General features: G+C 50.1%; 2 protein-coding genes across 3 annotated transcripts in view; both read left to right on the plus strand.

Moving 5' to 3' along the window:
• Window positions 1–1482, plus strand: part of PARL (presenilin associated rhomboid like) — a 49900-nt gene extending 48418 nt beyond the window's left edge. Inside the window, exon 10 of one of the 2 annotated variants that reach the window (XM_042954930.1) lies at window positions 1157–1482. In XM_042954930.1, coding sequence (XP_042810864.1) covers window positions 1157–1268 — 112 coding nt within the window. In that variant the 3' untranslated portion in view covers window positions 1269–1482. The remainder of the gene's footprint in view (window positions 1–1156) is intronic. The other variant, XM_042954931.1, reaches the window with a different exon arrangement.
• A 3475-nt stretch (window positions 1483–4957) lies between these two features.
• On the plus strand, window positions 4958–12827 carry MAP6D1 (MAP6 domain containing 1). Its single transcript, XM_042903493.1, has 3 exons — window positions 4958–5334; window positions 10015–10132; window positions 10633–12827. The coding sequence occupies exons 1-3, from the start codon at window positions 4958–4960 to the stop codon at window positions 10711–10713; spliced, it is 576 nt and encodes a 191-aa protein (XP_042759427.1). The 3' UTR covers window positions 10714–12827.
• The last annotated feature ends 722 nt before the right edge of the window (window positions 12828–13549 follow it).

Genomic DNA, 13549 nt, shown 5'->3' on the forward strand with positions numbered 1-13549 from the left:
CGTATTTTAACTATATTTAGTAAATATTAAGATTCAAGTACTGTATGGTAAACATACTCAGAACATTAAAAAAAATCAAAACATTAAACTGCTATTCTGATATTAATCTAAGCCATTTAAATAGAGCATTTTTTTTAGTCATTTGTCTGGGGAGATGCAAAGATCAACACAGTCTGGTCTCTGCCTCAGGGAACATGAAATCTGTTTGGGTAAAACAGGGCAGAAATAAAGGCTTCAGTCATAGTAGCTTTCAATAACAGCCATTCCACATCAACCCCACCTCCTCCAGGAGGCCCCCTCAGCCTTCCCCTAGCCCAGGAGAAGAGGAGGTAGATGCCCCTGAGTTAGGCTTGCAGCCTGTGCTTCCCTCTCAGGTAGAGCTCCTGGTCTTGTAGTACCTAGGCCCATGGGCGTTTAAAGTCAGGCCCTTTTCATTGGTCACTGAACTGTGTGTGCTTGAACTTACAGCAGGTGCTCCCTAGACTCCCCAGCAGTGGTCTGGGTATAGCTTTCAGAGGCAGATTTAGGTTCTTGTCTTCGTTCTGTTGATTCCTAGTTGTGCGGCCTGGGCAAGTTACATTACTAAACCTGTTGGTGCCTTAGCTCATTGCTTCTGGCTGCTGTGTAGGCAGTTTTTAACAGCAGAATGGGGATTGGAGCTATATTTTAAAAGGTGGGAAGAATTTGGATTAGCAGATGACCCTTTGTGTAGCCAGATGGAAGATGATGAGAAACATTTAAACTATTAAAGCCATCATTAGTGAACTCTAATTCTGACATTTCATACACTTCATGTAGAAAAAAGAGTCCAGGCTTAGAATCTGTGTGACCTTCAGGTGAGTCCTTGATCAACCACTTAAAAGCTGTTAGCCCCTGAACCAATGCTTTTTCTGAAAGGAGGTGAGGCTTCATTGCAGTGGTGAATCAAAGGTAGTGTGTCACACACGGTCCCATCCCACTTCGACCTTTTACATATTCCATATTAAAGATAAATCATTGATCTCCATCAAATAAATTCATCAGCTATTTTAATAAGCAAGATAGTAAATGATAGTGGCATTCAGTTTTATATGTCAACTTGATGTCGTCATTATACTTAACATTTGTATGTCCTACTGTTTGAATGTTGAACCTGGTTTGTTTTTCTTTTCCCCAGATGGTATATTACTTATGGTCATGAACTCATTTGGAAGAACAGAGAGCCTCTAGTGAAAATTTGGCATGAAATGAGGACTAACGGCCCCAAAAAAGGAGGTGGCTCCAAGTAAAACTGGGGTTGGATGATCCTGGTGCATGTGGCCCATGCCGCCTGGAGAGCCCCAGGAATACGTTGGCCCTGGAGTGACCACATCTTTGCTCCTGCCTGGAAGACACCCAGCATCTAGCTTTCCCAGTATTTTAAACTGTCCTCAGCACATGTCTTACTAGAAAGTGAATTATGACAAAGTTGTGAAATAAAGGTTTATATCTCTAGTTTGTAAACAGAGGGTGTGTGTCCCTTTAGAAGAGTACTCATGGTGTCCTGGAATCTTTGCTGTTAGTTGTTACAGTTGACACAGTTTAAGCCGTGGACTTGGCAGGAGTGCACAGGGAAAGACATGATATTCACAAATGCAGGTGTTTGTGCTTTGGCCTTCTTGCATTTCTGCTTACTCACCTACCCCTTTCTTTGGTTGGTCTACAGGTTTAAAAAAAAAAAAAAATGTTAAGAGTATCTCCTGTCTGGCTTGGTCTGAAACAACAGCTGTAGTATTTTCTACATTTTCCCAAGAAAGGTAATGTTTTCTGGCAGTGAGTGGCATATACAAAAAGCTATTTTTAGGCTTTGCTTTCTAGGTTAAAATTGTAGCTAAATTAAGAGTTAGAAGGAACTATCACGGATAACCCAGACTTGAATCTGAGCCTGACTGCATCTTACATTTGAAAACGTACACTCTTGAACTGAAGCATCTTACTGAAATAGACAGTGGTCATTGTAACAGCTTCACTATAGCAGAACTCTTGTTGCCCTCGTGATTGAAAATTACTTCTAAGAAATGCCTTTTGAATTTAAAAGTATTTGTTGAGAAGATTTACAGGAAAGTTTTCAGTCTTTCAGTGGCCTTGAAAGGTAATGCAAGATCTTGCACCTTGCATGGGAGAGGAGCACAGCCATCTGTATTGTGTGGTGCTGGGCATGGAGCATTGGGCTGTAGGGAAAGGAGTGAGTCGTGCCACCTCACGTGGTGTTGAGAGCTGAATGGCAGTATGTGCCTGCACATAGGAATTGTCCAGGATTGGGCGATTCTTTATATTTTTCCCCCAGATTCTTCTCTAGTATGAAGTGCCACTTTTTACCAGGCAGAAAGGATTCTATTCTAAACTAATATCACATCCAGGAGAGAGTTGTTTTTTAACCCAACCCTCACTTTGCCAGGAAGGAACCGGGGTGGCTGCGTGTGGGAACTGCTCAGGGTCACACTGCTGTGCTTTGACATTTCTGACTACATTATGCTAACAACCCTGTGACATACAGATGAGGCAAGAAGCATTTTTCAGAGTTGGGATGGGAGGCTGAGATCACATGGACATTCCATATGGAGTCCACAGTGAAATTTATGTCTTGCTGTGGGAAGGCTAGGAGCACAGGCCATGAAGACATGTCTCTTCCTGCTTTGTGTTGGTTAGGGAAGGAACACTGAGAAGGTCAAGTCCCTTAAATCACTTCTCTGTCCATAACATACCTCAGTGCTGGAGGCTTTGAACAGCCCAAGTGCCATTTTCTCCGTGAATGGCATTGTGAAGGGTCAGAGCCCAGCTCTGGAAGCCCCAGCCTTACTGTCTACAGCTTTGGCGGTGGTCCCTGCTCTTTACCCACTAGGGTGTTTGCTCACTTTGGCTTCTCTGCTGACGTGTGAGCACCCGAAGGCTGTGCTCCACCTGGCTCCTGTGCCTCTCAGGCGGTGTCGCCTCTACTGGTCTGGTAAGTGTGGTGTCCCTAGGAATGCAGCTCTCCTCTCCCTGCACTTCCCCTGGCTTCAGTTTTCTTCATGAGCATGTCTTCTGAGCTCTAGGCCCACAGACCACCTCCGTCCTCAGTACGTGCATCTTCTGCGTGCCAGGTATGGTTTCAGGTGCCGAGACCCCACTGCACAGGCTGGCACCTCAAATATCACTCCTGGCTTTAAGGGGCAGTCTCACCAACTGGAAGCCAGAGACAGAGCCATTCTAGATTTCCTTCCCTCATCTCTTATTTCTAGAATCCAATGCCCCTTCCATTTCCAGTGCCTGTGCCTTAGTTCAGTCCCTTGTCTCTAACCTGGACTGTTGAGACTGTTCTCCAGCTGGTCTCTAAAATTTCCTTGTGTGTCTCCATCTGGCCACATAGTGCTAAAACACTTCTGTCCTTCCCTTGTGTCCCCTGTGAAAAGCTTTAAGTATGGCTCCTGAGGCTTGCCCGGTCCCATCTCTCTGCCTTTTGCTGAACCTCCCGACCCCCTACCCTGCATTTCCACCCTGACCCAGGGCCCCTCATTACAGGTGGCAAGGCCAGCCTCCCCACCCTCTTTCCACTTGCCTTAATCCAGTTCTGTTGTTGCCCTACTACACTAAATCTTCTGGGGGCCCCCAGCATTATTCCAGGCGCATAGAAGTGCTCTTGGTTGGTTGATGAATGAAGAAATAGAAGAGCTGCCTTTTTTTTTTTTTTTTTTTTTCTTTTTTTTTTTTTCTTTTTCCTGCAGGACGGAATACTGTAGTCACCAAATGTCCCCACTGGCTAACCCCGGGCCCTGGAGCACAGAGGTCACACAAAGACAGCTTACCCCACCCAGGGAGAGCAGGTGTGTAACCTCCCAGTGTCTCCAGTGTGTTTCTCTTCTCTTGGGTCATGGCCTGGTAGGGCAGCTGCCCTGTCACCTGCTGTGACTGGAAGCTTAGAGAGGCGATGGTTTGGGAGAGGAGTCCTGACTGGTCAGGGCTGTACTGCAGTTCTCTTTTCTAAGGTGCAGACTGGATACTGTCCAAGTATATGCTTGAGATGGAGCTGTGGGTAATTTCATGCTTTCAGTAGCTTAATTAGTCATTGCTCTGCAGTGCACGTTGAGGTCACAGGTCAAATGCTCAGGAAGTCTATTGTGTGGCCAGGGAGTTCGTTCTGATGACCTGTCATGCTTTAAACAGGCTGACCTTTCGCCTGAAGGATTACCCAAACTTTGCTCTGCAATAAAAAAAGAATGCCTGCAGGAGGGAAGAGAATTTTTAAAGCACAATGATCAAAGATTTGTCGGCAGCTTTATAACACTAAACCCTCTGTTGCCGTGCTTTAAAATTAGGAATTTTAAAACCCAGGGAAAGGTCAATTGAGGGCTAATGCCAGTTCTCAATGAAAATTGAATTGGTTGTTACAAATTTAGCACCGTAAAGGCAAACAGTGACTCACTGGCCGATTCAAACACGTGTTCTCTGGGAAGCATGGCCCCACGTCTGCCCTGTGATCCCCGCATCGTGGCACCTCGGTTCTGTGTGCCGCCCGCAACTCCCCGCGGAGCAGTCGAGCGCAAATGCAGGACCGCCACCCTGGCAGGTGCGGAATGCGGTCAGCAAGGCATCAAGGCATCGTTGCCACCCAGCCCTCGCTCTCTGTGAAGCCAGGTCCGATTTAGAAGACAGCGTTAAAGGGAACTTGATTAAATTATGAGACCTTCAAGTTGGACGCTGGTAAATTCCTCCAGGCAGTTTCGGTTGCCTCCGCTCTCCCTTAACCCCCTCCCAGTCTCTGCGCCCATCCGGCCGTGCTCTTCCGCGGCTGTAGCCCAGGCCAAGCGCTGTCGCCGAGCCCTCCACCCTCCCCGGACGGCCACCCCCAGGCCAGGGGGCGGCGCTGCGGCGGCGCGGGGAGGGCCGCGGGGGCGGGGACGCCGGGCGGGGGCGGTGCGGCCGGGAGCGCGGGGAGCCGAGCGGCGGGCACCGGGGCGGCATGGCGTGGCCCTGCATCAGCCGCCTCTGCTGCCTGGCGCGGCGCTGGAACCAGCTGGACCGCTCCGACGTGGCGGTGCCGCTGACCCTGCACAACTACTCGGACCTTGAGAGCGAGGAGCCGGGCCCGGGCGGCGGCGCCGCGCGCAGGGGCCCGTCCCCTGCAGGCGCCCGGGACCCTGGCCGGGACGTGCCACTCACTCAGTACCAGCGGGACTTCGGTGTGTGGACGCCCGCGGGGCCCAGGGATGCGCCGCAGGGGCGGGGGCCCGGTGCGAGCGGCCGTAGGAGCAAGACCCCCACGGCCCCCAGCCGGGGCGTCTACGTGCTCCCCATCGGCGACGCGGACGCGGCTGCAGCGGTGACCACGTCGTACAGGTATGGGGCTGCAGGCAGGGGAGTGCTTGGAGTCGGGACCTGGCGGTGGGAGGAAACAAGCCGAGAGCCTTGAGGACCACGTTGGGTGGGAGGGAGGAGGCGCCTGGAGCCCCCATCGCACACCACTCCGGGAGGCGGCCTCGGAGGCCATCCCCTTTGGTCCCAGAGCACGGGAGGCGTCGCCTTTGCTGCTCCCTGACCAGCCTGAGTGAATGAGCGAGCATCTCTGCTGACAGGGAGCTCACTACCTCGCTCACAGCCCGCTCTCCTCTCGGGCAGCCCTGTCAGAAATACCTGCCTTTGACTGAGTTAAAATCTGCTTTAAGTTTCACCAAGTGGGCCTAACCATAGGCAGGGGGCATGCAGGCCAACTGCGTGAGCTCCCTCTGGCCAGTGTACTGTGGACTTTCTGGTGGTGAGGACCACACGGAGCTCCCAGTAGGTGGTCCCCGGGATCTCATTGAGTGCCCGAGAGCCAGTGACTTGGCCTTCGCTGAGGACAGATCTGTGGGTCCACCCTGCCCCCACCTTAGCTCTGCCCCTGGACAACTGAGGGCTTCCTTTTTTCTCTTATTTCAAAAGTAACATAAACTCACCATAGAAAAATTGGAAATTATAGACATTACAAGTTAACATTCCCTTAATCCTACCCAAACTGGTAGTTCTTTCTAATCCTTAACGTTTGAGTGTATATCCATTTGTAATTCTTCTATGGTTAGATCCTTACTGTACACATTTTTCCATCTATTTTGGGTGTCTGTGCATGTTACTAGATGTTCTTTTACAACGTGAATTTAATCAATGTGCAGTATCTTATCCTAGGGATATACTATCCACACATTGATATGTCCAGTTATTAATCTGCTGTTGTATCATTGAATATTTGGGATGTTTCTAATTTGGGACCATAAAAACCCTTTCTTTGATCCAGTACTTCATTTCCAGGAGTTTTCCATACAAGTATCCTTGAAGGTGGGGTGGGAGCTAAGGAGTATAAGGTATGTTGCAACATTGTACCCCGGAAGATAGAAACAGTCCCACTGCCCTACTGATGTAGGGGCTGGTTAATTATAGTCCAGAGGATGGGCTACTGGGAGGCCTAGAATGTACTGATAGCAGAAGATCTTGGATGGGTATGTGTCAAAAAAAAAAAACAAAAACAAAAACAAACAAACAAACAAACAAAAAACCCAAAAAACAAAACAAAACAAAAAAAACCCAGAGTAGTGTGCTTCTTATTTGTGTTTTTAAAAAGGGTATTGATATACACTTATCTGCTCAAGTAAGCATAGGTTATCTCTGGATGGATATGTGAAAAAACAGGAATCTTTGGGGAGAGACAGAGTGGGGAGAAGGAAGGGATGTTGCCAGGGGTGGAAGCGCACTGAGTGACTTCATTCTCTGAAGAACTGTTTATTTTTAAACATGTACACATACTACCTTTTAAAAAAGTTTTTTAGAGGAAAAAATAACTTCTGTGATAAGCATCCTTATAGCTGTCTTTACTCTTATCAATTTCATTAGTATAAACAGAATTAAAGGGACAAAAAGGTATGAACTTTCTCCCTTAGTCTGTTGTTGATTTTGAGAGGGAGACAGAGCGAGTGGTGGAGAGGCAGAGAGGAAGAGAGAGAATCCCAAGCAGGCTCCATGCTGTCAGCACAGAGCCTGATGCGCGGCTTGAACCCACAAACTGAGATCATGACCTGAGCTGATGCCAAGAGCCAGGCACTTAACCGACTGAGCCATCCAGGCACCCCAGTTTTATTATTTTTAAAATCAAAGGTGTTAAGGTAGAATTTCCATACAGTAATTTTCAAGATATGTAGAACATTCTATCTCCCCAGAGGTTCCTTCCTGGGCGTGCAGTTTTTCGGGAACTTCATAGGGGAATGGTAGTTGCAGGATGGGTCTTTCATTCACTGATGCATGCTCTAGCCAAGCTGCCAAAATTCACAGGGGAATGTCAGGGCAAACACGGAGTCCAGCTCAGGCCCTAGCCAGGTTGTGGATGGTTCTGACTGCTGTGTGCCAGGCCCGGCTGTAGGGGCCTGGATGGTGAGAGGTCTGGAAGGCCAGAGGGCCTGGGTGTGCACCCCTTCAAATGGCTGATGTTCCAGACCTGGAGCAGGACCCGGGGCAGAGCCCGTGGGGAGCTAGCTTCAGCTCAGGGAAAGGAAGAGCTTTCTAATAATTCGCATGGAAGGAGGGTGGTGTGAACCGCCTCAGGTGTGCTGAGCTCCTCCTCACTGGGAATGTTCAGGCAAAGATTGGGCTTTTAGAAGCGGCCCCTCACTTGTCTTAAGCAGATGGTGGGTTTGGACGTCTTGCTGGGTCTTCCCAGCTCCAGTAACGCCAAAGGTACCAGTCGTTATTCTCTGCTTAGCACGTACCAGGCACCAGGCTCAGGACCTCCTCCCATAGATTATCTCCCCAAGACCTCACTCCCCAGATGTTGCCGCCTCTGAGCCCCTTAGTTTCTTGAGGTGTCCTGCAGTGGTGGAAAGGTACTGCCCGGAGTTGGGACTCATTGGAGCTCTGGTTTCCTGGGGTATACACTTGGCGGGTCACTTGGTCTCTCTGACCCTTTCCTTGTTTGTAAAACAGAAATAGCCAGAGCTTGGCTCCCTAGGCCCCCATATCCCAACTCTGGCCAAGACCCACGACCACTGCTGAACTTGGTTTCCCCAACACCATGCCAGCTGACCTCTGGGACCCCTCACCTCCCCACTCTAGGGCTTGACGTGTGCAACTCCATCCTGACTCTTCCTCGTAAGATGCATGTTATCTGAGCAAACGGTTTGAGGAAATTCAGTAGGAAAAGTAACAGATCCAGGGAATCCAAAATACCAGAATATTTGTGGCCACTCACCAGCCCCTGCTGCTCCTGTGAAAGCTATCTGCTTCACTTGCTTGGTCAGATGGGTGCAGGGGATCTTGCTCTCACAACCAGCCTGGGTCTCTCCTGAGAAGTTCCCAGAGCCTCCCCTCTGGAATTCTCTAGGTGCCATTGGCACCTTTGGCCCAGGTTCTAGCTCCACCCACTCCAGAAGACCTCTTTCCTCAGTCATCCTCCTTTATCCTTTCTCGGTGAGTCAAAGGGCCAACCACTGAAGTGCCCAGCACGAAGGTTCATCATAACCTTGTACACGTGGATCAGTAGCCTTTTTCATGAGGAAACTGAGGATCAGAGGAACGAATGGCCTTGAAGCCCTGTTGGGCTGAGAACTCAGGGCTCTCGGTGTTGCCACAGGTGGCCCCTGACCCTCAATGGGACAGCCACCCCCAGGGTCCAGCTGAGGCCCAAACGAGCTGGATGGGAACGGAGCCTGGTCAGGGGAGGCGCATGGTTTATGTGGCTGTGTTCTTATTCTTTGCCAGAGCCATTTCTGCCTGCCTTCTTTCCCAGGCAGTCACCCGGTTTCTGAGGTCCCTTCTCCATCCCACTGCAGTCTTTTCTCACTGGTCTCCAGCACCAGCCTTGCCCCAGGAGCAGCCATGGGCATCACTCTCACTCCTGGCTCTGGTCACTTTCCATGTTGGGACCCCTGCAGCCACCGTGGGGTGGCAGGCTTAGGCTGCCAGGCCCAAGGCTCAGCTCAGTTTGGGGACAGAAGGGCACGCCCAGGGGAGGACCCGTTTCCGCAGGAGAAACAGAATGGCAGATGGCTCAGGCAGCTGGTCTTTGGAACCTTGCAGCTTCAGAAGCCAAAGTGATGTGATAGGACCCTGGCCCCACTTGCCTCCTGGCACCCCCAAGTGCTGACTGTGGCCAGGCGCAGCTGCTCCCTCCATGAGCGGCCTGCCCAGTGGTGCCCAGCTGTGCCACTGCCACCAAGGAGAAGAGGCAGCTTTGTTGACTTCTGGGCCTGAAACCCAGCCAGGGCTGTGGGTGGGATGAGACAAGAATGGACCCAGCCCACATATGGGTGCTGCCCCTGGCCAGCTGGACTCTCTCCTATAGAACATTGCCTTGGCCAGGTGTGCCTATGGACACAGGAGGTCTCTGCCTTCTTGAGCTTTCTAGCAGGGGAGCTGATAGAATTAAAGGAAAGAGGGCTTTTTTGTGTGCGGAGGAATTGAGGAATTAAATCTTTATCAAAAAATGGACTCCGGGAACATGGAGCTAATCTGTGCCTGCCTTGTCGCTTCTGTCCCGGGAGCCGCCCCCCCAACCTCCCCACCACCTTCCTTCCCGTACCCAGGCAGATGTACCCATGTGCACAGTGCCATGCAAGAGCCAGACCGGCTTGTAGTTTTTTGAGTCACCCCTCCAATCTGTCCTGTCTTTGTAGGAGTTAATAAGACAAATTATTAAAACATAAACATGATACTCTTGTTTTTCCTTCTCAGTTGGAACCAGGTATGGAAGACTTTTGCTGCACTGGGTGCCGTCTAGGCTGGCATCCTGTGGATGTAAGGGCCACCAGTGAGCTGGGGACTGACCATCATAGGTTCTGGGTGGTTTGGAGACAAAACAGGAAGCACTGAAGGAAGGGCTGGGATGTGGTTTCTGATGCCCAGCACCTACTAGGTGCTTGTGTCTGGATCCAAAGCAGGATTTTAGCAGTGGAGGTTGGCCAGGGCATTCCAGGAAGCACGGGGCAATGGCAGTGGCCCCTGAAGAGTCAGGAGGGATGACTGACATTGTGCAAGGGGGGTCCGTGTTCTCTGTTGCAGACAGGAATTCCAGGCTTGGACTGGAGTGAAGCCGTCGAGATCCACAAAGGCAAAACCCGCCACGGTCCTCACAACCCACAGCTCCGGCTGGGACGGCAGCCCTGGGGTCAGCTTTCAGGTCAGGCTGAAACTGGTGCTGTGGGGCAAGGGGCTGGGCTCCCGGCTGCACCGGGTGTGGGAACAGAGGCCTTTTCCCCAGGCTAGGGACTGAGATTGGATGGTGCAAAATGTCATTATAGCCACGGACAGCACTGAGCACTCAGTCATCCCCCAACAGAGAACCAAGATGGTCCTTTGTTGCCAGCCAGGTGGGCATCTCCTTACTGCTGGCTTGAGTGTCCCCTCCCCTCCTAAATCCATGTTACCCATTACCAGTGAGGACTAGCGATGAGCCTTCCAAGTCCCTAGCGTTTGTGTGAGAGGAGATGGGAGGGAGGTGATTCAGGCCTCAGCAGAATGGAAAGTCCTTGCCCCCTGCATATGTTTCCCCTTGGACCCTTTAGGTCAGCAGTCTCAACTCTTGGAGGACAGGAGGAGGGAATTTTCTTCCTGGAGCTGGGGGAAGAGGGAAAGTTGATGGAGAGGCACACTGATATGGGGCCACATTTCATTTTTCAGGCTACTGAGGGGAGGAAGAAGTTCACCCCTAACCCGTCAGCCATCTTTCATGCTCCTGCTCCCCGGATCCTCAACGTGTGACTGCCACCAAGGAAGAGTGCCATGGTGGAGTCGGAACACACTGCTGCTGAGATGGGGAATGGGGTGAGATCTTGGGACTGGTCCCCTGCTGTCCCAGGGGAAAGGCCTGTCTTTTGCTGCGGGCACCACTCTCCCCCACTGCCACCCGGAATGCGGGCCTGGTGCAGAGCAGAGGCGCAGATGGACCTGGCCCCACACAGCTGGGCTCTGGGCCTCAACCATCCTCTTGTTCCTCAAGACGAGTATAGAAGGCTTCAGATCTTTTTTAAATTGCCTCTTTTGGCCACCCTTCCGTTTTTAAATCTGAAGAACTTAAGGATCAATTCTGCTGTGAACTGAATTGGTCCACGAGGGCTGAGGACTAGGGACAGAACAGTTGCTCGAAAGAAACCAGTAAGGTCCACCTTCTTGTTTTCCCAGGCTGCATGGTAACTTTGTAACCTATGGCCACCCACAGTACTGTCCTTGGATATTCCTACAAATGGCCCCACCATTCAGGTTGTAGAAGAAATCTTAGGTAATCACCTGCATGTGACTCATGATGATGCTGAGTAACCAGGATGACATTTCCAAAAGGTACAGAGTATCAATTATATGGTTTCAATTTCAAAGACATAATTTAGGGCCAAGATGACCTTTACATTTTAACAAAAGGTTTCTTGTGCTGAGTGCTTTAAGTACTGAATGAATGACATTTACCTTGGGGCTTCTGAGCCCCATAGTTTATTACTAATTCCAGTTTTTTCCCTTAACAGTGGACTAGAAGGGAACATGGTACACACCTGCTAAGCATTGGGAGCTTTTTGGGGTAAGAAGTGTCATTAGCCTTACTCCCTGAAAGACTTTAGAGTGTCATCTCTACCAGCCCCTGGACTCCCACCCTGCTCTCTCACAGGGAGCTGTGAGGAAGCAGCTGTTGTCTTTGGAAAGCTGCCTCCTTTCCCAGTAAGTCCCAGCCCATGTGGCCATAGCCACAGGGAGCCAGCCTGGCCCGGGTTTGCACAGCAGGTGGTCAAACCTTTGAAGGAGTTTCTGCCCCTTCTTATAGATTAGGGTGCACAAGGTAATGGCAGTTTTGGTAAAGGAAACTCAAGGATTTCCCTTTGGATCTTTATCCCGCTCCAGCCCCAAGGGGCTCTGGCGAACATTTACTTAAGCAGCTCGCAGTGGCACTCAGGTTTCACAGCCCCTGAGAGCTGGAGGGAACCTGGTCCCTCAGAGGGGCTAGCTCTGGCTGGCACAGCCTTCCCTCAGTCCTGCAAAGGAGATGCTCTGAATCATCTTAAAGCCAGAACCCAAATCATATGCTTACACAAAGAGTTCCATTATTTCAGACTTCATTGGTTTGCATGTTAAAGGTTTCTGAGGGAAAAGAGACTGCCTGCTGCTGTGCATTCTGTGGGAAATGAACAGATTAACCGTACAATCCGATTTTACTAAAATGCGAAAATGCACTGTTATGGTTTGTTATTTCCTTAATTATAAACATGGAGCACCTTCTCATATGTCTTTATCCTCCTCTTGGTAATAAGGACTTTATCAACTACTGCTGGTTGACCCTTGGAGGCTTGCAAATCTTAGGGACTCCCCCTTGGGACTGCCCTCCACACTGGCATTGGATGCAGTACCTCACGGAGATCACCACCCTCCCCGCAGCCGAGCCCTGGTGTGGTACCTCAGCGGGGTAATGGGGGCCTGCCTCTGGAAAGCATAGTGCGTGCCCAAGGAACCTTTCTGGAATGTACCAGGACAGCTTTTCACAAAACCCCCAATCCAATCATCGTCCTCACCATACTTCATTAGTAGGAGATCTGGGTTCTGAAGAAGGAACTTCCTCCACCCATGCTAGGTCTCAGTAAAGCCTGCCCTCATGTTACTGGAGTGGCCTTCCAAAGCACCTGAGACCGTAGTCTCAACTGTGTGGTGTCAACCCCCAACATATGTCCTACACATCTATATAAACTAAAGTAGAAAAATACATTGGAATACTAATGGTGGTTATCTTTGGGAAGGGGAATTATGGGTAACAAATTTTTTACACCTTGCTATATTTGCTAAAGTTTCTACATAAGCATTTTTGTATTAATTCTGTAAAGAGCAATGTTTTTAAAAATAAAAAGTTCAATCTGTTAGCTAATTTCAGCCAAAAGAGTTCAGAATCAATGATTCCATAACCAATGTTAGCACTGCCGGCAGCCGCCTTGATCGGCCTTGAGGATGCGCCATGAGGCCCAGCTAGAGGGAGGCCCCTCCAAAGTCCTCACCTGCATTTCGATCAAGGTCTGGCCTCTGTTCCATGGTGCTTCAAAACTCAGAAAAACCCATCACAAATGGGAATACTCTCACACCCGTACTAACACCAGGATTTTAGGCCAAACTCCAAAAAGCAGCTTTTGAGAAAGCCTTGACCCTGCAGCCCACCCTGAGGAAGATGGGGGAACCTCCCCTTTGAGTGGGATCAACTCTGCCAGCCCTGTGCACACAGGCTTAAGTAAGAGGGAGTCTCCAACTGAGGTGGCGTGCCTGTGACACAAATCCCTGTCCCATGGTTCCCGTCAAAACTGTGGCTGAGGCACACACTCGGGACAGGAGCCTAAGCACTGCCCCTCTTCTCCTTCCTCCAGACACTTCACTTCCCTAGAGGCTGACAGTAAGTGAAGTCTGGTCCCAAGAAAGCTACGTACCTGGACTCCCATCACGTCCTTCCCTTCCGAACTTCTTGCCTTTGAAGAACCAAAGCTTTCAAAGCCCTTAGTTCTTACTAAGGGTGAATGTAAAAAGTGGTCAGTTCTGAAATATTTCTGCATCTTTGGTAATTTTTTTAGACATTCTGATA

Source organism: Panthera leo, chromosome C2 (genome assembly GCF_018350215.1).
Source record: "Panthera leo isolate Ple1 chromosome C2, P.leo_Ple1_pat1.1, whole genome shotgun sequence".
NCBI classification, from domain to species: Eukaryota; Metazoa; Chordata; class Mammalia; order Carnivora; family Felidae; genus Panthera; species Panthera leo.